Consider the following 24,291-nt stretch of genomic DNA (forward strand, 5'->3'; position numbering starts at 1 on the left):
GGGCACGCGGAGGTCGTGAGGCCAGCTTCCCGTGCCCTCGCCCTCGTGGCTTTTGAGCTGCCCTGCCGCTCATGTCAACAGACTTGGATCTGCAGCCAGTAGAACCAGCTTAGAGCAGTGCCCTTGTTCCTTTCAAAACAAGAGTTGTGCGTATGCTTTTTATTCTTATTATTTGAAAACATTTTTGGAGACAGGAATTTTTAGAATTATGGTTAGTAGTGTTATTATTATGTTGCAAGTCAGGTTATGAGTGCAGTGCTTCTTGCTCAGTCTCGCCCTTTGTTTGCCCCCATTTACCCCCCCCTCGTCCCTACCCACAAAAAATACTTTCATTGGTAAGGTTAGATAATATTGGGTTTTGATAATCCGTTTTTTGCTTATGCCTGACAAAGCAAGCCTGTCTTTCAAAATGGTTAGCCAGTTTGTTCTCATGGTGGATTTAGTTGCTAGTGTACAGCATGACATTTGTCAGCTTACCAAGAATTTCCACAGATGATATTTTATTCAATCCTCATGATAGACAACTAAGGCAAGTATTTTATAAAAGAAGAAAAAGAGAAGATTAATTCAATTTCACAAGGCCTCACAATTAGGATATGGCAAAGCTTGGATGTGAATTCAAATCTTACTTGCTCAGGCCTTCTATTTTGTCGTAACTGTCTCTTTTAACTTATTTTGCAAAAAAAAGTAAAGAGGGAAACTGTGGAGTAAAGAAGGAAGAGAGAACGGAAAGAGGGGTGGAAGTAGGCAAAGAAGTAGGGGTGAGAAGGAAGGAGAGAGGGAGGAAAAGAGAAAAGGAGGGAAGGGAGGGAGGCTACTAATACTTCAGGTTTAGTGTGTGCCTGCTCTGTTGTAATTGTGTTTCTGAGCACTTTATATTTATTCTCTAAATATCGTAAATAAGATCATGAATTAGATGCTGCTATTATCTCCTACTTACAGAAGAAATAGTAGCTTAAGAGAGAAATGTGACCTATGAAATTAAAATGTTTACTTAAAGTCGCTGAGCTAAGGCACCGCCTAGCCTTCTACTTCAGAGTCCTGGCTACCAGCTTTAGCCGGGCCATAACTGCTGTTTCGGACAGATTTGCATGAGGCAAGGCGTAGCATAGCTATCCAGGGGTGCTAGCCGACTTTCTTCCTGAAAAGAGGTATCATTTTCTGGGAAATGTAGCCCCTTCGGTTAGTTGTTTAAAAGGAAAGATGGAGGTTACAGTTGTATGTCTGTTAAGTGGTAGCAAACCCAGGGACATGCGTAAACCTGCCTCACATTGAGTTCTGTCTTGGAACAGGCAGGCAGGTGGTCATTGGAGGAGAGGCGCGTGCGTGTGCCACCCTGTGGTATATAGCATTTCTGGTTTACATTCCTCACTTTCACTAGGCATGCTTGATACCGTAGGACAGGCGGTAAACGTGAGGAGGCTTGGCTTTAGAATGAGGTACAGAGCACAGAGAAAGAAGGGATAGAATTGGAAGAAGCAAAAATACAGGTCAGCACGTTCCAGAAAGACAAGACACTCAAATAAAGAGAGCAGTGCCCCGCCACTAACACGACACGGGGGATTTAGGAGACGCGGACGTCGGTGCAGGTCCTGCCGATGACGAGTGGAAAGACACTGGAGGTGTGACCGCTGCAATGGCGTGGACTGCCACGCTGTAGAAAGCCTGAGTTAGAAGGGAGACCGCGGGGAGTCTTAGAATTCAGACGATATTAAAGCCTGTGACTCGGTTTACACAGACACTTTAATCCTAGTTTTCCCTGGCTTGTTGAAGACCCATTCTGAAGGGCTGGGGCGGGGGGAGGACATACATCAAATGACCATTCTCCGTATTCACCTTTGGCTGTTGGGTCTCACTAGGCTCAAGAACAGCTCCAAGCAGAGGTGCTAAGATATAAAGCCAAGATTGAAGACCTGGAGGCGACGCTGGCGCAGAAAGGGCAGGTAGGCTCCTGGCTCTGGCTCTCCTGCAGAGACGGCTCCTCCACCGGCCCTTCCTCTAGCTTCCCCCTTGCTTCGGCCACACCCAGGCCTCGGCTCGCCTCTCCCGTGACCTCCTCAGATTGTGTCAGAATGTGCCACTCTGTATTTCTGTCCCTGCTGTTTTTGGTTGTTTTGGTTGTTTTTTTTTTTTTCTTTCTTTCTTTTTTCTGGCTAGAGTGTAAACCCAGCCAATGCAGTGAATGAAGACGGGCGAGAGAGAGAGAGAGAGAGAGCCAAAAGAACAGGACCCATACTAGTAGCCTAGATTCTCACAAACTACTAACCAGAGTCTCCCCCCCCCCCCAGCTTCATTCTCTGCCTCTATGCTGCATTTATGGTTCTGCATTGTAATGTTTCCATCCACATGTATGGAGCCCGCGTGCATTCTGACCCTGTCCACTTTTTGCCTGTGTGGTCACTTCTGAGTCCCCAGAAGGCTGGTCCTGGATTGTGCAGATCAGTGGGTGAGGGTGAAAAGAGGGTTCCGTTTTCCTGGCGACTTTGGCCCTCCAGCCTCTCCAGAGGACTGGGTGTCCCGTCTTCCTTCCCGGTTACCACAGCCAGGCCAAGCCACTGGGTGGAGAGAAGCCGGCCCCGGCCAGGGCTCTGGGGACCCAGGTGCCCCCCGCCTGCCACTCGGAAATGCTGACTGCGCGATATTCTTTGTCAAACAGGACTCACACTGGGTAGAAGATAAGCAGCTTTTCATTAAGAGAAACCAGGAGCTTTTAGAAAAGGTATGTGGGGCGCCACCCGCTAGTGGGGCAGAGGAGCCAAGGAGGAGAGGTCCAGGAGCAGCGGGGGAGCGCTCAGGAGTGTCCCAGGGGCCGGGGAGGGGAGGCTTCGCCCAGGCTGCCCTCTCCGCGGCCGATGCTCCCCTGCGTCCTGTCCCCGCCATCACCGTCAGTCCCGTGGCACGCGTGCATGGCTCCCCTGTGTCGTGCACACGCCGGAGGATGTGAACCCTGCTGCTGCCTCCCCGCCGTGACCCACGCATACGTATGCCGGATATGCACTGCACACCCATGCACGCATATGCTGTATGTGCACTGCACTCCCATGCACGCATATGCTGTATGTGCACTGCACACCCATGCACGCATATGCTGTATGTGCACTGCACACCCATGTGTGCGTATGCTGTATGTGCACTGCACTCCCATGCACGCATATGCTGTATGTGCACTGCACTCCCATGCACGCATATGCTGTGTATGCACTGTACCCCGATACGTGCATATGCTGTATGTGCACTGCACTCCCATGCACGCATATGCTGTATGTGCACTGCACTCCCATGCACGCATATGCTGTGTATGCACTGTACCCCGATACGTGCATATGCTGTATGTGCACTGCACTCCCATGCACGCATATGCTGTATGTGCACTGCACTCCCATGCACGCATATGCTGTATGTGCACTGCACTCCCATGCACGCATATGCTGTATGTGCACTGCACACCCATGCACGCATATGCTGTATGTGCACTGCACTCCCATGCACGCATATGCTGTATGTGCACTGCACACCCATGCACGCATATGCTGTATGTGCACTGCACTCCCATGCACGCATATGCTGTATGTGCACTGCACACCCATGCACGCATATGCTGTATGTGCACTGCACTCCCATGCACGCATATGCTGTATGTGCACTGCACTCCCATGCACGCATATGCTGTATGTGCACTGCACCCCGATGCACGCATATGCTGTATGTGCACTGCACACCCATGCACGCGTATGCTGTATGTGCACTGCACACCCATGTGTGCATATGCTGTATATGCACTGCACACCCATGCACGCATATGCTGTATGTGCACTGCACACCCATACAGCATATGCTGGATATGCACTGCACGTATCTACATGTCTGTGTATATGGTGTTCATTCACCTGCCAAAGCACCCCACTACCCACGATCTTGAGCTCAAGGGAGTGTCCAACTACGGCTCTAAGACCTTGCTGCAAGGTAGCATTCATCATATCTTACCTGTCATCTTTTTATTTATTTATTTTTTTTACTGAGCTTGGCTGGGTTTTGTTGTTTGTTTGTTTAAGGAAGGACATGTTTCGATAGAGGCAAAAGGTGTCCAGAAAAATTGGTCACCAAAACGACATAAATACAAGAGCATGATTTAGATCCCATAGACTCGATTCGTTTTTAGTTATCTGGACACGAGTGTTTGATTTGGGGGAAATTAAATTTATCTTTGACAATTTTAAAGTTTAAAAGTTTAAAGATGGTTTTCCCTTTGGAATGGACATTCTACAACTCTAATGAAAAATAAGATAATCTTGTATGATCTTTCACAGAGATAGAATTCTACTTAGGTAGAAGTTATTTTAGGACTCTTTTCATCTTGTCTCTTCCTTCCTTTCTTTTTGTCTGTCTTTCTTTTTTCCTTTTTCATTCCTTTCTTCCTTTCTTTTTCTCTTTTTTCTTTCCTTCTTACTTTCCTTCTTTCTTTCTTTCGTGTGTGTGTGTGTGTGTGTATTCTAGTACCGAGACTTGAACTCAAGGCCTCGCGCTCTTGCTTTTTCTGCACAAGGCTGGTCTCTACCACTTGAGCTGCAGATCCACTTCTGGCTTTTTGGTGGTTAGTGGGAGATGAGACTCTCAGACTTCTGTGTAGCTAGGATTATAGGCATAGCATGAGAAGAATAAAAAGATGCCTGCCTTTCTCCCTTCTAGGGTGGTGAGGCCAGCATTCTTTCACTGGGAGAGGGGATTGGAGGAGGGGCTTGAACTCAGGGCGTGGGCGCTGTTTCTGAGCTCTCGTGCTCCAAGATAACACACTACATCTCTGAGCCACAGCCCCACTTCCAGTTTTCTGGTAGTTTATTGGAAATAAGAGTCTCATGGACTTTCCTGCCCAGGCTGCTTTGAACTGTGACCCTCAGATCTCAGCCTCCTGAGTAGCTAGGATTACAGGCGTGAGCCCCCGGTGCCCAGTACGAGGCTGGCATTCAGTCTTGACCTCTGTGTGACGTTAGACAGAGCTGAATTTAATGAGAAGCCTAGCACTAGTGACTCATACCCGTGATCCTAGTTACTCAGCAGGCTGATATCTCAGGATAGAGGTTCAAGGCCAGCCCAGGCACACAAATTCTACAAACTCTTATCTCCACTTGGCCAACAAAAGTATCTAAGTTGGAGCCATGGCTCAAGGGGTAGAAACTGCTATGAGTTAAAAAGTTGAGCAAGGACACTTGAGGTCTCGAGTTCAAGCTTTGGTCGTGGCACCATGTTTTAAAAATAAATACTTGGCAGTTGGTCTCCTCAGGAAGGTCAAGGGTTCTTACAAAGAAACGTCACTGGCCTTATCCCAAGCCTGTGCTTTGGAGCCCCTGACCTACCGCTAACCGCCAGAACCAGCGGCCTCCCTCTAAAAGCCAGGCCTGACCCGGGCCAAGATCCTAGGAGCAGAGTCTGCTTTGCAGTCACAGCTGTCTTCTCACAACTTGGGAAAGCTGATACCGCTTTCACAACTGCCCATGCCGGAAAATACGTTTATCCATGCCATAGAACTCCTCACTACCTCCTCCCCTTTGTTGTCCTAATAACTTCACAGATGTCTAGTATAAATGCTATTATATTTCTTTATCATAAAAGCCATGATTCCCAGCCCTAATTTCTCTGATCCCAGAAAAGGTAATCTGAGCTTTGGCTTTTAAGAATAAATGGAGCACAGAAGTGACACTCACACTAACTATTTCGTCTGTGTTTGGGAAAGTAGAGTCAGTCATTCTGTGTTTTACTGTTCCTAAGCCCTTGAGTTTGAACGTCTGTGTTCACGATGCGAGGTGGTTACTGTGTGTAGCACACCCAAGGAAGACCAGAGCCCCCTGCCGTTCACAGTGACGATCTGACTCATTGAAAGCCAAAGGCGACTCACCCGTGGCCCGTGCTTACAGAGAGAAGCATCTGTCCACTGCGGGCTTACGTCCCCACCGCCGCCTTCTGGACTAGAGGTCCTAGAGAAAGTGCCGTGGGCCTGACTGTGTGAGGGTGTGCTCTGTGGGCCCAGGAGTTCAAAGCTACCCTGGACCCTAGTGAGATAGCATCTCAAAATAAATAAGTACCTCAAGGTCAGGCGGACAGGAGGAAATGATGTCGTCACCTTCCCAAGACCTTAGACCTCAGCGTTCAAGGAAGTGCGGGGCTTCCTCCACAGAAGACGAGAAGGAGGGAGTTATTTTGTTCATCTTGAGAATTGTACACGGGAGCTGCCTTTTACTGTAAAAATGTTATCTTGCAGTCCAGAATTCCCAAGAAAGTCACATTATAACCACAAAAATGTTAAGTATTTGAATTAGTGAATACGTTAATTCACTTGATTATGCCATTTTTTTATTCACCAATCATAGCATTGTATTGTATCCCTATAACTTTATACACTTACGGATTGCCTACCTGACTCATGTCACTAATCCTCTGTACATCACTTTTATCTTAACAGTGAAAACACTTCAAAATTGTAGGTGATCCATTTATACTGGAAACTATTTCTATGACAACTAGTAACCTCAGAAATGAGAGGTGTCAAAGTGTGGCGCTGTGGCTCTAAGTGTTAGAGTGCTAGCCTTGAGCTGAAGGAGCTTCAAGACAGTGCCCAGGCCCAGAGTTCAAGCCCCATGACCAACCAAAAAGAAAAAGAAATGAGAGGTGTTCATTTTCCTTACCTACACTCTTAGATTTTGTTCAGGTAGGTTATGTCTGAGCTCCTGTATTTCAGATTCACTGCACACGGGGCCCTAGACTTCATCCCCTGAAGTTTTCTCTGTGATGCCAAAAAAAAAAAAAAAACTTGACTGAAAAATAACTAGTAGCAAAAAAGCCAAAGCCTTATTTCATTCACATGTACTTTGTAAGCTTTTCATGGTCTCGGTGATTTATTTATTCACGGAGTGAACGGGCTCCATCCCTGCTTGTTCTGAGACGTTGCAGTTGCTTTTGTAACGCTCCCCTGACTTCAGGATCTGCTTTATTAGATAGAAAAACAGGAGGCAGAAAACCATCGGCTACAGCAGGAACTACAGGATGCCAGGGACCAGAACGAGCTGCTGGAATTCCGAAACCTCGAGCTGGAGGTGAGGAGGTGGGGAGGGTGATGGTGATGACGGTGATGGGGACAGACGGGGATATCGATGACGATACAAGAGAGTCAGTCATCAGTGGCGCATGCCTGCAGTCTTAGCCGTCTCCAGGCTGAGACCCGGAGGACCACTCCTGGAGGCTAACCATGGCAGAAAGTCTGCGAGAACCCATCTCCAATGAACCAGCAAAAACGCCAGACTGAACGCGTGGCCCGAGTGGTAGAGCACCGGCCATGAGCAAACCAGTCGAGAGAGAGAAGGGAGCCCTGACCTCAAGCCCTAGAACCAGCAAGTCATAGAGTAAAACAAAATAATCGGCACGTACACTGAGCACATTAGCAGATGGGGCGAAATGAAGCATTTCACGTCCAACCTCTCTTCTGGATTCCTAGTTAATCTCTCAGGTTTTATAGATTGGACCGCTGAGATTAAACAGCTCGCCCAGCCCCTTGTCTGGAAAGTGGTAAAGCCCCACTAGAACTCAGAGTGGCCTGCTCAGAGACTGCGCTCCAGACATTTCTATCTCAAGAGACAAGAGTAATAAATTCAAACCATCATCCCATTGTCTTTAAGGAATGTCTATCTTTCCTTGAATTTTGACTCACTGAAGTAATTCCAGAATGGTATTTTGAAACACACTAAAGTATTTTAGCAGTAAAATTAAATTTATAAGTACACATTTTTATTCATAATGTACTTATGCAGAGGAAGACTAAGCAAAATAACTTATTCTAGTATAGACCTTGACTACTCAAACTAAATTTTAAGTGTTTTTCTTCTTTTTTAATAATATATATATCAAATTAGATTGATTTACATGACTATATCCTGCAAAATCTATCTTAAGGTCCAGTTGAAACTATGTTGATAAGTAGGGATATATGAAAATTTCCTTTATGATTTTTCCATCATTTTTTTTTAGATTATTTCAAATTAGGTCTTGAAAAAAATCTAGGCGTCTGTGTGACTTGGTAAAGAAGAACACGGCATCTTTGGTAGCCAACAAGCTTGGCTCCATGGGTAAAATATGCAAATGGATGTTTGCAATCATAAAACACCAGAGTAATACCAGCCAGTAATTCCTGGAAGTTGTCAATATTCATAGAATCTACACTGGAACTCCACTTTCCACATCTCTGTGCTGAGAAAACACTGAAGCACAGATGATGCCACCTGTACATTTTTCTCCCATATTTCCTGGCTCTTTCCCATTCCATTTCAACATGAACCATGCAGAGTGTAGGTATTGTGGCCAAATGACATTTGATAAGTTGTTGGAATAGCGCAGAGACCATTGACTTAAGGAGGAATCTGTTGTTTCTTGTTTCACAACTTCTCGTGTATTCTTTACTGCGTTCCAAGGAGAGAGAGAGGCGGTCTCCTCCATTCAGTCTACAGATCCACCCATTCTCCGATGGCGTGAGTGCTCTGCAGATCTACTGTATGAAAGAAGGGGTCAAGGTAGGCAGACATCACGGCTTCCGTATTGGCAGAAATGAGACAAGCTGGGGCCTGGAGAAGTAAAGGGGGAGGGGTGGGGAGGCGGTTCCCGACTGGCTTGTCTTTCATGTCTGTGTATAGATGTATGAACAATAATGACAAGGACCACACACGGTCATGAGCGTTTCTAACAGGGTCACCGAAAGAATGATGTAAAATAAAAGTACTTACGAAGATAATTAACCTTCGTTACTTGGGGGAAGTAGGAAGCCTATTTCAAGTCTTCCAAATTAAAATATATTTGCTGAGTTCCCTTGGGAGACTTTGTGGGCCTTTGAATTTCACTCTCGCAGGAGGAGCAGAGACCTTCGAAGTCTAGATCTAATTCACTCTCTCTTCGGATGAGATTAATTTAGGGGCGATTTTTCCCCCTTTAAAAGGAATCAGGGATGATAACAGGTTGCTTGTTAGAATTCAGTGGTATCTTTCATGCTCCTGTTACCTATTGCAAATATTAAACTTAGATTAAGGTGGCTCTGCTTCTCAGAAAATATGCCATCCTCCAATGTAAAGAAATCACATCAGGAAGGTCTTTGTGTTATCCTGCTAATCCTGGACTCTCCTTTAACTCTCCATGCGCCTTCCTGCTTCCACTCAGCTGCTAGATCTACTTGCTTCCTTTGTCTTTTCCTATGATAGAAAGCTAGACTTCCCCTTTCCTGTTAGTAGGGCTAACTGTACCTTTACTGTACCTTGGTTTAAATGTAAGCAAGAAGAAAGAGCTGAAGCAATGAGCTAAGAAGGTGGAAGGGAAGTTCTTGTTTGTCATCCATCTTAAGCCACTTTCATGGTGACTTTCTGGGCTACAGGAAGAATGTTACAATCGTCTGTTTCCCCTAGATGCTTTTATTTTCTCACATCAATAACAATCTAACCCAATGCCTATAACATATTTAAAAGACGCGTTTCAAATGGAGGCCAGCTTCTTCAAGCATATTCAAGGACTATGATGAAAACAAACCATGCAATGAAATTAATGCTGTCTAGAAAAACAAAACAGACAGATCTGCACTGTAGTTTTCTATATGATAGTCGAAACTCAACCAGAGTAAAATTCCCCTAATTAGAACAAAATTGGCTGATTATTTACTCTTCCTTATGCCTGGAATCTATCGCAACTGCAAAAAAACAGGGCTGGGGATATGGCCTAGTGGCAAGAGTGTTTGCCTCGTATACATGAGGCCCTGGGTTCAATTCCCCAGCACCACATATACAGAAAATGGCCAGAAGTGGCGCTGTGGCTCAAGTGGCAGAGGGCTAGCCTTGAGCAAAGAGAAGCCAGGGACAGTGCTCAGGCCCTGAGTCCAAGGCCCAGGACTGGCCAAAAAAAAAAAAAAAAAAAACAATTGGAAGTAGAGGCGTGGCTCAAGTGGCAGAGCACCATCCTTAATCGAGAAGGCCAAGTGAGGGGTGAGGCCCTGAGTTCAAGTCCCCAGTACTAGGGCAAAACAAAAGCAATTTTATACACAGAGAGAGAGACAGAGACAGAGAGGAGGAGAAGGGGCCCCAGTGGCCATACTCCAATTCTTTTCTAGACTCTCTCACACAGTTTCTTTCCTCATTGTCTATAGCAGCCTATGCAATCAATAGATATTTACTATCTCCATTTTGTAACGAGGCAACTTGAGAATGAGCCATGGAGTAGCATTCTAAATTCACACAGCTTGGGGGAAACAGAAAAGAAACTTGAAAGCTAGATGCAGCTGACTGAAAACAGCCAATAGAAGGACAAGGCCCTAAAAAGTCTTCTCTGGGTATTCTAACACTGGTAGAATGGAAGGCCACGTTTATATCTGACTCGAATTCATCTCCTCAATTTTGCAGGACGTGAACATCCCTGATCTCATAAAGCAGCTTGACATCTTGGGTGATAATGGGGTAAGTAGTGATGAAGTATAGGTAAGATGTGGATTTGCTAAACACAGGAAACAAATGCTTTTTAGTGAATCATGTGTAACATATCAGCCGATGAGTTGATGTCAACCTAACCATGTGGCTGCCCGCAAGAATCTACCAATTTATCACACGACGCGGCCAAGGGGGTCCCAGAAACTCCAGAAAGTAGACACCAAATGGACTTGGTACAGTGCTTTTCGTGGCTAGGTTTTAGGTTTGAATGCAGACTTCATCTGTAGTGATGAAAGCTAATTACTGTCTGACTTGCTCAGGGCATCCAGTGTAAAATTAATCAGCCAGACAGCTACCGATGCTCCGAAATACTAGGGTTGCTGGCAACCCCATAAAAATGGAGCAGAGAGCTATAATCATTTTCCTTGCTAAACCTCCTTCCACATAGGCCAAAGCCTACTAATTCTAGGGGAGAACGGTTCATTGTGACACTAGGTGAACGGTACAGGCGGGCTGAAGTAATCACTACTTTTCCCCTTGAAAAATTATCAAATGAGAGAGCAGAATCGATGAAATGACATCAAACCTGCTACAAAGAGATGGGTGAGGGTTTTTTAAATTTCTTTCATTTCTGACCTCCTCATAATTGGATTATTAAGGAAGTATGGCTCATAGTAACACAAAATCAAGTGTTAGTGAGATGTCAAAAGAATTGCCCTTAATGTGCCTCTTTGAGGTTTGTAATTAGCTCTGCTAGAAATTATCATTAAATCGAACATGGATTAGTGGAGGTCGAATGCATGCATCGGTAACAGTGTCTGTAACACAGGGGTTTTCTTTTTTTCTTTGAAGTATCTTCAGCTCATTGCTTTTCTTTTTCTTTTTTCCATCTTCACAGAACTTGAGAAATGAAGAACAAGTCGCCATCATTCAGGCCAGCACCGTGCTATCCCTTGCAGAAAAGGTAATCAGCCTCACTAACATTTTGATTATCTGTCTAACTTCACGGCCAAACAACAGGACAGGTGGTCAAGGGTACCTGCTGTGCACGTGACCTTGAGTTATTGGATATGTAAGAAACGTGACCCATCCCCAATAAATGAGATCATGTACAGAGAAAAGGCCAGAAACTGATTTGGAGGCGGTGATATAATTTTTACCTTGGAGATCCTTATAAACCACGTATCATTCTTTACACAACAGGAACCTTTCTTGCCAAGTTAGGGAGCCGGTAAAGTAGGGCTTGGTTGAGACGTGGTAAGCCGGTGTGCCGGTCCTGTCACAAACATTCCCTTTTGTGTCTCCTTTCCTTTTGTTCTCCACTGATGTTGTGTTTTGGAGGTGCCTCCCTTCCAGTGACTAAAAATCCCAACCTAGGGACCGTCAAGAGGCAAGGAAGCCTGGTGCGCTATCACCCCCACGTGTCTAAACCTGGTAACTGGCAATGGAGAAGAAGAAAGAGCCACTGGAGAACTCAGATAAACAAGGGTTATATTCTAGATGCCTGAACAATCAATTAGCTCAGCCTATAGCTGAGAATCACGCGCACATGTGTGGATAAAATGAGCATTGCACTGTACGTACTTACCGTACGCTTTCTTAATGCTAAAAATACACAACAGTTTTCTTGAGAATGAAATGAAACTATCAGGAAATAGGTAACTTTCTCCAACCTGAAATGGAGGAAATTCACAGGTTATGTAGCCATTATGTTACCCAAAATAATGAGTTATTCAAAATAACTCAGAATAACATAACTATTTGTGCTACTCAAAATAAGGAGTGAGAAAAGAAAACAAGAAATTATTATGAAATTTTAAAAAAACTTAAGAAATACTGATATAATCCCCTTTTTGGAAACTGACTTAAGCAGGACAAGTGTTTGTTGCTGTTGTTTTCATAAAACATTTTTTCTGACCATTTATGAAATTGTAATATGGTCCAGATAACAAATGACAAAAAACAATTCATATTAACCCCTCAGAGGGTGTAAGGGCTTTGTGGTTATGGGAAGTTTTGTTTCATTTTCATGGATTTTTCCTGTTGAAATGCATAGTGAAGTGTTTTACATTTGAAATGATATAAAAGGATTTGCTCTTTTAAAATCTGCTTCCTTCATAATTTATTTATACATCTGCAAGACCACGTTGTCCTTAACAGAAGACACAGAACCTATGTTTTGACAGGAAGACTCCCAGGGACTGGGATTTAGCCCTTCCTCTCCCCCTCCCCCGCCCCTGCTCTTCCTCCCTCCTGAGGATCACAGTTCAAAGCCAGCCTGGGCAGGAAAGGCCACGAGACTCTTATCTCCAACTAACCACTAGAAAACTGGAAGTGGAGCTGAGGCACAAAGTGGTAGAGCACCAAAGCTCAAGGACAGTGCCTAGACTCTGCGTTCCAGGCCGATGACATAATCATAATCATAAGGATGATTTCTTTTGCAAAACAATATCATCAGGTTGAATTGAGTGTGTGTGTGTGTGTGTGTGTGTGTGTGTGTGTGTGTGTGTGTGTGCATTCTAGTACTGGGGAAACTTAGAGCCCTTGCTTGTTTTGTTTGTTTCTTTGTTTTGTTTCTTTTTTTCTGCTCAAGGCTGGTTCTCTACCAGCTGAGCCACACCTCCACTGAACTATCAGGTTCACTTGATCAAACCGTAATGGCTTAGCGCTGTGGTAGGAAAGGAGCGATCGGATGCATAAGACACAAGCCCCCCCCCTGAAGTATTATAGCTGGCTTGTGCAGTTGCTTTCTGTGCAGACCTTTGCAATTCCGATTAATGTCACTTCCCAACCTCACAGGTCACAGTAAGTTTCGACTGCTATCCTTGAACTTTCTGATATTATAGGTTTGAGTAACAATCACGTTGTGGGAATATGATCTCTAAGCAAAGATTATACCGAGATAAAATTGCAGTAAAGAACTACCATTGTGTCTTTGTATTAAACAGCATAGCGATGGCCAGGCACTATGGGCTAATGTCTAATGCCAGCTACCCATGAGGCTAGGATCTGAGGATCATGGTTCACACCCAGCCCAGTCCAGTCTTATTTCCAATTAACCAGCAAAATGAACAAACATACACACAAACAAAAAAGTCCTAAGTGGAGCTGTGGCTCCAGGTGTAGAGCACTAGCCTCGAGCAAAAACTATGTGCCCAGGCACATAGTTTAAGCCTCAGGACTGGCACAAATACTCAAGATAGCAGTGACATTAAATGAGAAAACATTTGACGTATTAACAGTAGCCACCAGACACAATCATCATCACGTTGTTCTTCACCATGCCAGGGTCTCTGTCGTCATTTGACCGATCAGTACCCTAAAGCTTGAGATATTTCATTACTTGTTCTGGATCCATAAATAGTAGGAGTTATAAAAGAATGTGTTTCTCAGTGATAAAGGGGCATCCAGCAAATGGACGAGTTTTAGTGAAACTTGACAGTATACCAGAAACTATGGCTTCTGTTGGAATTTTCTGAGGCGGAAGCGGTGTACACGTGTGAAAGGCTGAGAGACTTGCACCTCTCTCGTCCTGACATGCCTGTTTCTTCCTCCAGATTCCAAGAGCTGAGGGACAGACATGGCGTCTGTTCAAACATAGTGTCTAGAAACGCTCAGTGCAGTACTGAGATCACCTTGGTAACACTAAGACGAAGTACCTGGTAGTGGGGTAGACTAGCAGGTGAAACACAGATGCATAGTGGCTCATGTGGCTTTCTTCTTTTAATTCTCGTATTCCTACTGATATTACTATCACATGTTGGTGTTAGTAATTCATCTTAATAATTAATGTGAACATTGATTGTATGTATTATTTAATACTGGTAATATAGGTAATAATTTTGAGATCCAGAGAAATCAGGCCACCTTTCAAGGCTACACATCCATGAAAAACTAGAATTAAATTAGATCAGTATAGCCTCCCTCCTGGGCCTACACATTTAATCATTATGCCTAATTGTCCTCAAAGCTATAAGGTGACAGCTAACTTGATAAGGACCCATTATAATAAATTGATCTATTAAACCATATATATATGGTTTGTAATAATAAAGTATAATAGTAAATAAATTATATATATATATATATATCAGGCTCATACCATGTTACTGAAAGGCTACAATCATTCAGAGTATTTTATCAAGTCTAAAATCAATACCATATAACAAGATTTAACTTGTCAGTATTGGAAAAGATAAGTTCATCTTATGTGACTTATTTAAAACAATTCCACTTAAGATAATTCCTTACCTCTTTGTTAGAGTCATTTTCATACACTGAAAAATTAACTTTACTCATGGTGCTCCCTACAGCCTGAAGTTATTAGACATGGCGTCTCTTCTGCTTGGAACTTTCCTCTCCCTTCTGTTCCCAAACGCGTGTTACTCTTCCTTCAGACTTCAGTGCAACTGCCATTTCTAAGAAAGCATCTCCTAAGGGTTTGCCGGCAGGATAAATACTGGCTGGATTGTTCACCCTTGCAGCCCTAGCACTACTTACCTAGCACAGCACCCAGCATGCTGGGCGCCGAGGAAGGCGTTTGCCGAATCGCCCGGCCGCCTTGCATCGCAAGCAGGGCCTGCGAACGCAGCGAGCTCTCGCTTAGGGCTTCAGCCCGCCTCCCGAGGCGGACGCGAGGAGAAAAGGCAGGGACATCCCAGAGCCAGCAACCCTGACCGGTGCGCTTGTCTCTTCTGCCCCTAGTGGATCCAGCAGATTGAAGGCGCCGAGGCTGCCCTGCACCAGAAGATGATGGAACTGGAGAGCGACATGGTGAGTGTCCGGGCGAGGGGCGGTGCGGGGGAAGGCGGCGGGCGAGGCCGCGGGAACTGGCTTCTCCCAGCGTGACGGACGCGCGTTGGCCTCCGCTCGGTCCAGGTGCAGGCTGCGGGATGCCATGCCCAGAAGTGGCTGACCATTGCAGCTCAGCATGTTATACTCGGACATTTCCAGAAAGCAAGGAAGTTGAATGACATGTGTGCCTTCCAGAAAGGATTTGTAAAGGTCATTTGGTGAAGAGTGGTGTCGTGAAAGCCCCAGGGCTGGTAGATGCAAGTCTGGGTCGAGTGCCTCGTAACGCATCAGTGTGTGTCGTTATACAGAAGCTGTTCCACCGTATCTTTATAAGAAATAACCAAAATTTCAAAGCCTCCATATGTTTAAGACAGGTATCTTTTTTTTTCAAGTAGTTTTCGCTGTATACTCGGTTGAGTCCCTAGGTGCGGGCGCAGTAGAAACAGAGCCAACATCTGTGCTGACTCAGCCAGACTTACGGCTTAGCACTCATCTTCACAAAATGAATACTTAATCACGTCCTGTCAAGCTGGCGTAAAAATCTTTAAGGGCGTTGCACGAGGGGTTTTCATTGTATATTTTATTTCGTCCTATTGATTTTCACATTCCCTTGGTGAAACAGTGAAAGGTGGACTGCTTCCCTAACAAACAAAAATCCATGATTCTCCAAGTACTAGTGATTGGTCATATGTTAGAATCAGACAAAACATTAATCAGTACAATTTGTGTATCGCCCTGTCGTTAACTGCTCTTTCTACGTATCCGTACTGTAGGAACAATTCTGCAAAATAAAAGGGTACTTGGAAGAGGAACTGGACTACCGAAAACAAGCTCTTGATCAGGCATATATGGTAGGTACAAGCAACGAAGTATTTGTGATTATATACTGCGGACTAAAGCGTCCTATTAAATTTGTCATGCCATGCATTTGAGTAGACCAACGCATGTAGTTCATTTATTTATTGACGTCTAGTTCTAATTGTAGAACAAAAAAAAAATCCCTAGCTTTTTGCTGCCGCCATCTTACAATAGGTCATCGTACTTCATTGTTTACAATTAAATGTACATGATTAAGTGGTCATTAGATGAAGGAGCTAGTGGATGATGGGAGGGATGACAGAAGATTTTATTAAGTCAAATCTAGTTATGGTGGTACTATAACAGTGTCATGTTTGATATTCACATTTTGAATTGATTGATCTCTCCTAGTAACCCTACAAAGCATGGGTAATAATATTTTGTCCTACATATGAAGAAAGTAAGGCTTAGACGCTATGAAATTGAGACTGTGGGTTCAGCTGCTCTACGGCAGCCCCAGAGAGGGGAGGAGACGGGAGCAGGGCTGCTAGTGGACTCTGCTTTGCCCACTCCTACAGGAGACGCTGTCGGTTCACTCCGAATGCAGACAGCAGATTGTAGTTCTCTCTTTATTCCCACCCCGCCACTAACTCATAGTCATGAACCAAGAGGAAAAGAGCACTCTACAGGAATATTTTACTGGAGTGGTTAGCAGAGGTTTTTATAATGCTTTCCTGGAAGCAACCCGAATCACTTGGAAAAACAAGTATGAGACTCTTAGTCCCTGCTTAGAGCAGGATCCGTTGCTCTTCCCTCTCCCAAATGAAGAAGAGCTTCTAGAATTGTTTGACGAGCAGAGCAGTGAATCGGTCACCCTCTTCCCATCCGCTCACTGTTTCTCCCGCCTGTAAGTAGTAGAATCATGGAATTAAGCTGTGTGTTTCTGTGGCCCCAGGACTATTGAATTCTCAGTCAGAAAACCATGTTCTCCCCTAAAGATAACATGTGCTTAGCCCTGACCAAGACCCTTACCAGAATAGGCCCAGCCAAAAATCCTATCAAAATTACAGGTGATAGGATTATAAATTCAGCAGGCCTAGCAGGAGTGGGAAGGAAAAAAAAAATCCCTACTCTTGGGACTTAAGACACAATAGACTTGCCTCCCCTCGCCCCCCCCCCCCAAAGAAAGGACTCACCTAGCAATGTTAGAGCTGGAGCAATGAGAAATATCAGCATATTAAAAAATAATAATAAACCATCTCCAAGAATCCCTGGTGGGATGATGGTATTTCTCAATAGTTATTTCAAAGAAAGCCCATAGAGGCCCTAAAGCCATCTCCAGGAAGGAAAGACGAGTAGAGAAGGGGTGATATTTTGCACATGAGTTCGGTCTCCAGACTTAAACGTTTTGTCCAACTTGGATCACCTGGCTTGGAAAGCATGAGCGTCCCGGTGGAAGCGCACCTCCGGGGCGTCGAGGGGGAGAGAAAACCAGCTCTGCTCAGTCGCGTGGGAAAGAAGAACCGTAGAGCGCTCGTAACAAAAAGCTTCCTAAGAGCAAACCAAAAAAAGAAGCGTAGGGAATGGAGAGGAGCTCGGGAAATGGAACAGACCTTCCTCCCCAGAGCAGCCCGTGTGCTGTCTAGATAGCATGGATGCAATCTCCTAGAACAGGGCAGGAGTGAAATTCCTCCCACCCCTCGGACCCAGGGAGACACGCATCCACACACACACTCACACGCGCGCGCACGCTCGGCCCCCACCTTACGCTTCTCTAATTGTGCTTGCCAGAGAATCCAGGAACTGGAAGCCACGTTGTACAACGCCCTGCAGCAGGAAACGGTGATCAAGTTCGGGGAACTGCTGAGCGAGAAGCAGCAGGAGGAGCTGAGGACGGCGGTGGAGAAGCTGCGGCGGCAGATGCTGAGGAAGAGCCGGGAGTACGACTGTCAGATCCTGCAGGAGAGGATGGAGCTCTTGCAGCAAGCGCATCAGGTGAGGGGGCCGGGCGTCGGCCGACCCGGGGGCCTGGGGACGGAGCGCCGGCGGGGAGGGGAGGCACGCAGACTCCCAGGAGATCCTCACGGGCTGAAGGAGCCACTGGATACAGGGCCATCGCTTTGCACCAGCTGGGCCTGGAGGAAGCTGGCATTTGGGGACCGTTGCTACCGTTCTCACAACAGCCTTGTCATGACATGACCCTTGGAATGCCCCGTAGCCTGATGGCCCTCCAACGCCAGGAACAGGGCACTCCAGGCTCCTGGAGAGACTTCTGTTACCCCTTCCAGTCCGTAGCCACCTCGGACCCGGTCCACTGCACGGCGTGGAAGAGAGCAGGGCCTTCGGCTTTATAACCCGGAACAAACAGCAGCAACAGAGCCTCGAAACTGCTGGGTACTGAGCGGCATGCGCCGGGTGTCAGGAAATAAACACAAGTCCCTGCTTACCCACGGATGCCCCTTCCTTTCCACTGTAATGAGCCGAGCATTCTCATTTTTTCCATTTTCAGTGTGTCATCTCTTTCCTTCGGGATCCTTTCATAGGATCCTATAAGTGTCCCCGGCTTGACATCCTGTTAATAAGGTCATGGATCTGCTGGGTACCAGCTGTTGGGCATGCTTGGGCGATGGCAGACATAAAGCACTCTGATCCATCTTACAGTGGAAAAGCACACAGGATGAAGGAACAGAAGCGAAGGCAGTTTCTGAGACCAGCAGTAAGGCTACAAAGGAAAGTAGAGCGTTGTGTGCACTTGGCGCTAGGACTGGCTCCTGTAGATTGGCTGGTCAGAGGGGGCCCAACCCACGGAAACGGCCACGCAAAGATCATGACAAGACGTCCCAGGAGACACGGGTAGCAAACCTGAAGTCTGTAAGGTGGAAGTCACTTGAGAACATGAGAGCACAGGCCAGAATGGCGTCTGGGGACTGCATACACGAGGCCAAAGGAAAATTCCGTAGGGCCGTAGAGTTTCGTTTTGAGTACAAAGCAGTCAGTTTTTCCTCCATTCTCTTCTCTCCCTGTCTCTCTCTGTCTCTCTCTGTCTCTCTCTCCTCTTTCTCTCTGTATGTCTGTGTGTCTGTGTGTGCGTGTGTGCACATGCTAGTCCTGGGACTTGAACTCAGGGCCTGGGACCCTTACCCGAGCTTTTGCTGTCAACACTAGCACTCACTCGAGCCACAGCCCCACCACTAGCTCTTTGGTGGTTCATTGGACATGAGGGTCTCCCAGGCTTTCCTGCGTGGGCTGGCTTTGAACCGCCATCCTCAGACCTCAGCCTCCTGAAGAGCTAAGATCACGGCTGTGATTCCCCGGCTCCTCCCTGTCTCGAGCTCAGAGGGCTTCCACCGTGCTCCATCTCCCCCGGTAGCATGGGGCGTGCTCATGCCGGCTCCACACCCCCACCCCCCCGCCACCCAGTCAGGGACGCGGTGAGCTCGCGGTGGGAGGACGTAAGATGGACCCGATAAGAAGCAGCTGCCCTCACCCCGGGGCCACCCTGGTGACCTGTCTTGGTAGCTGGAGAGATTAAAAAGAAGCCATTCGGGGCTGGGGATATAGCCTAGTGGCAAGAGTGCCTGCCTCGGATACATGAGGCCCTAGGTTCGATTCCCCAGCACCACATATACAGAAAACGGCCAGAAGGGGCGCTGTGGCTCAAGTGGCGGAGTGCTAGCCTTGAGCAAAAAGAAGCCAGGGACAGTGCTCAGGCCCTGAGTCCAAGGCCCAGGACTGGCCAAAAAAAAAAAAAAAGAAGCCATTCGAGGTCCTGATAAGGTTTCCTGCCCTGTGGAATGGCAAGAGGATGAGAGGGGAAAAGAAAAAGCAAGCTTCCATCAGGCAAAGTGGCGGGATGGGGTCATGTCACCAACATGCAGGGGCGGTTTCTCCCGCCAAGCCCTGCATTAGGAATCAGACATTGGTGATGCAGTATTGAAAATATCCGGGTGTGGTGATGCCCGCCTGTATACCCAGCTAGTTAATATGAGTCCCTACCTGTAATAAAATAATAATAATAATAATTGAAATAGGGAGGGAGCTCTGCGCACGGCTCAAGTGGTAGAGTACTTTCCTCACCGTGCAAGGCTCTGGGTTCAAGTCATAAAAGCAACTCCAAAAACGAACTCCAGGAAATGGAAACAAGAGGGTTGTTTTTGTTTTTTTCCTTTGTTGCTGTTTCTGTTTTCTTCTGTCTTGCTTGTTCACTTCTCTGGGCACAGAAATGGAGGGACCGAGGGTAAACTAACCCTGAAGTGTTAGTAGACACTGCGTTGGAAATGAACCATACGGCTTCCGGGTGGCGGCAGGAGGGGAGGGGTATACTCCTTACCTGGCTTACGTGACAGTAACACCTCTGTATATCCGCCTTTATAATAACGAGTTTTTGAAAAGTGAAAAAAAGTGACTCCAAACACATATACACATATACACATACATCATTGCCGTTTTGTTCTCACCGGCTTCTCTGGCATTTATTGTCATGTCATTTCACAATCAACCTGGATAGCGTCACTCCGACTAACACACACCAGCCCCTCCGGCACAAACCCCGGTGCCTTGCAGCAGAGAATGCCTCCGTCTTTGCACGGCTGACATTTCTTCATTTGTTACAGGGGCGGGGCTGTCCGGTACGAAGTAGGATATTGAATTACCTTTCTAGCTTCTAACCCTCAGATGCTGGTGACGTACCCATCCCACTTCCTAGCTGTGACAATACAGGGTATCCTCACTTAGGTAGTGGCGACAGGATCTACCACGAGGCGCACTGAGTTCCTCGTGGGCACGTGGGAAGGGGTGAGGAGGGAGAGGGAGAGTTATCACAGCTTAAGAAGAAGAGGCCTGATTTCTTTTTCCTCTTCACACGGCGTTATAAAAACCTCTCTCTCTATGTTATCACCCCTCTTGGCTTCCAGTGCGTTCTTAGGCCCAGTTCCCAACAGAGGCGTTAGCCACCATGTGCATGAACGCTAAAAGCCGTGACGTTGCCAGCTGGGCTTGTAAAGACTTCTTTAACTTGTAAATGTAGGTGACGTCCCTATCGTGTGTGTGCCAGTGAGATTAGTAGACTCTGGTTCTGTGCTTCACAGGTAGGGTCAGGCTGTCTCAGAGCTTTCCTGCCTGGATGATTCCTTGTGCAGTTTTTGTTAGGATTTGTGTTTTCTCCTAACTTTGCCACTTCCCTTCTGAGAAGTTATGGTGAAGTGTATACTGTACTCTTTTTTTTTTTTACAATTCTATCTTATGACAAAATTCTATCCTGGGCCCAGGTTGAAAGAAAGTAGAAAATAAAGTGTAGCAAAAATCGATGGGGTTGTTTACATTGGAACAAGTCGGCGTTAGCGGGTTTTACTACGCCAGTAAACAACCCGCAGCTCAGTCTGAAAGGTTTACAACTGCGTCATTTGCTCGCCAGCTCTGGGACACAGGGCCCTCTGGACAAGGATGAGGTGCGATTCCCGGATCTCACATCCAAGCACATTCGATTGGCCAAAACAGGTCAAGGCATGCCACTCAGGCGGGATCCATTCCTCTTATTTGGGGAAGGTTTCTGCAAAGATACAGCCAGAAGAGAAGGAAAAGCGTCCAGTCAGTGTTCAGTCGCAGAGACAAAATGCCTGAGAACATCATCTTAGTAGGGGAAATGGTTTGTTTGAGCTCATGGCTTCGGTGTCTGGGTGGGGGTCTCTGTTGCTTTTGGCCTGCAATGAAGCATGACAATTGAATAGGGACCAACTCGGTGGAGCAAAGGAACCTAGAATCCAATACCCACTCCAGTGCCACAGCCCCAGTGGCCTGGCCAAACCCTAACCGGTGGAAAGTACTTTTAATATATTTAGGGATGATAATTGCCCACATGTCTGGGAAACCTTGTAGGCCTGAAACATGTGCGTAGGTGTTTTTTCTTGCTTCTACTGCTGTTAGCGATTTATAGAAACTTGTTGGTTTCCATTCCAGTTTTGTTCTGTACATTCTCACGTTGCTTTCTTTTTCCCCTTCTCTTCAGAGAATCCGTGACCTCGAAGATAAAACAGATATCCAGAAAAGACAGATAAAAGACTTAGAAGAAAAGGTATGCGTGAAGTTCAATATCTGTTGTGTTTTTATTTGCTTGACGAGAAGGCAGTATTGATCTTGCTCACGGTGCTCTCTCTCTTTCTTCCCAGTCACTGGGAATTGGCATAAGCAGGTAGAGGTCCCGTAAATGTAGAGCTCACCTGCAGTCAGGTACCAGGATTCTAGACAGGTTATTCCATCGGCAGTCTAGCCTTAACACGTTTGTCCTGTCTGTTGGACTCTTACTCCTTCCTGTGTTTTCTTTCCTCAGTTTACCCTTCCTTGTCTTCATTTTCTTTCTGCAAATTAATTCTGCATTTTGTTACTCTAGTTTCTTGAGAGAAAAAGAACAGCACATTAAAAAATATTTTCCCATCATTATTTACATAAATCCTCTTTACCCTTCTGTTTCACCAAAGTTCAGAAGTTATGCTCGCCTATAGTTCCCCAGGTGCCTGACAGCCAGGGTTTTCGAGAAATAAAACAATTGCATTTGGAGAAGGCATCTGCTCAGGCAGGGAGGCTGAGCCAGCTGCGGTAAGCTCAGCAGCTGTACAGGACAAGGACCTGTCCCGCTGGGCCAGGAGTATCGGCTGAGGAATGCCGAAAGCACAGCACCCAGATCGTCGCGGTGTCTCCTTCTCCAGAACGAGCCACCTGAAGCCCCGCGTTCGTAATTAATGATAAGAAGATGGCCAGTGTATCTCATCTCCTATGGGTAGAAGAAAATAGCAAACCATCTCTGGAATTTCCATTCCAGAGAAAAGTGTTCAAATTTGGGTCCTCCCAAATTACTTCAATAGTTACTCTGTGTGTGTGTGTGTGTGTGTGTGTGTGTGTGTGTGTGTGTGTGGTCTGAAGAAGTGGGCGGGTGTGGTAGCCAGACCACTAGACACGCCTAATCATAAGATGGGCAGATTTTCAGGTGCCAGTTTCACCTTGGTTAAGTGGGTGTTACACCTCTTACGTTGAAGCCCGTTTCTACAAAATGGCAGTGCTAACACTTGCACTCTTCTTTTATAGATAGGTTCAGTGAGGAATAAGATCACCTGGAACAACTGGGAAATACTAAAAGAAAAAGAGTCAGATTAAAATGGATCGTTTAAAAACTTTCCACCCCTAACATATATATCCTCTGCGAAATTTTGTATTTGAATTTCCCCCGTTTCAGAACTAGACTTGGTTCTGCAGCAATTACTAAGGCAAAGGTAATGGAGAGAATTAAGTTTAATTTCCCAGTGATCATCAGGAAGAACTGCAGAAGGCAGAGGCTGTTCCCATCTTCCCTGGTTATTGACGGACACACCCAATGTCTTCCATTTCCATGTTCTAAGAGACTAACCCTTATCCAGTGTCTCTACTTACCATACTCTCCTAGTTCCGCTTTAAGAAGCCACCCCCAAGTCAAGGTATTTCTTTCCCCAGAAACTATGATGTCACCCTGGTCCTCACTCAAGTGATGATTTAAAATGGGATGTGTCTATGAATGTCACCACCCTGCCCTTATTCTTAAGAGAGCCCATGGAAATTCTGGGAGAAAGGAGATTGAGAATATGCTCATTGCTAGAGTTTAGCATGAATTTTTCACAATTCTTTTCCTCAGTACCTCTTACAGATCTGAACCTTGTAAACTTTTACGAAAATGGAGAAATATACTTTACAGGAAATAAACTGTATGTTCCCCATGAGACAGTAAACTAAGCTACTTCAAAAAAATCCACTTGACTTCTGGTTGAAATTTTTACCAGATATTCTATTCACTTGACCTCATTTTCTTCTCCTCATCCATCCTAGTAAAATGCCTAAAGACAATTTTTTCAGAAATACTCTCTTTCCCTTACAATATTTGAGAAACCCAGCAAAATTGCCCCAAACATACGTAGCAGTTTACCAAGACCAAAGCACTTTTGCTGTCAGGTCAATGAGTCCCATGATTATTCCACAAGATAGAAGATATTAAACAACTTGCCTAAGGTTATATAGACAACCCACAAAAACTCAAAAAGTTAGGGTATTTAGCTCTGAGTTCCATGATCTGCGCACTACTTTACTGAGAATTTTATTGTAATCTACATGATGGACATCTCAGATCCAGTAAGGGAGCTCTGATTTCTGACCTTGTCATAGGAATGGTGGTAAGCCGTCCATTCTACTCCTCTACTCGTTTTTCATGCTGCAGTATAGTTTCAAGGAACAGGTCTTTTAA

At 45.8% G+C, this 24,291-nt stretch overlaps 1 protein-coding gene across 2 annotated transcripts in view; it reads left to right on the top strand.

Annotated features, from left to right (window-relative positions):
- Positions 1-24,291, top strand: part of Jakmip2 (janus kinase and microtubule interacting protein 2) — a 53,765-nt gene that overhangs the window by 22,517 nt on the left and 6,957 nt on the right. For both annotated transcript variants that reach the window (XM_048331424.1, XM_048331426.1), the window contains exons 10-19: positions 1,860-1,943; positions 2,657-2,719; positions 6,987-7,085; positions 8,454-8,552; positions 10,416-10,469; positions 11,338-11,403; positions 15,144-15,212; positions 16,007-16,084; positions 17,823-18,026; positions 22,036-22,101. In XM_048331424.1, coding sequence (XP_048187381.1) covers positions 1,860-1,943; positions 2,657-2,719; positions 6,987-7,085; positions 8,454-8,552; positions 10,416-10,469; positions 11,338-11,403; positions 15,144-15,212; positions 16,007-16,084; positions 17,823-18,026; positions 22,036-22,101 — 882 coding nt within the window. The remainder of the gene's footprint in view (positions 1-1,859; positions 1,944-2,656; positions 2,720-6,986; positions 7,086-8,453; positions 8,553-10,415; positions 10,470-11,337; positions 11,404-15,143; positions 15,213-16,006; positions 16,085-17,822; positions 18,027-22,035; positions 22,102-24,291) is intronic.

The sequence above is a fragment of the Perognathus longimembris genome, chromosome 22 (genome assembly GCF_023159225.1).
Source record: "Perognathus longimembris pacificus isolate PPM17 chromosome 22, ASM2315922v1, whole genome shotgun sequence".
Taxonomy (NCBI): Eukaryota; Metazoa; Chordata; class Mammalia; order Rodentia; family Heteromyidae; genus Perognathus; species Perognathus longimembris.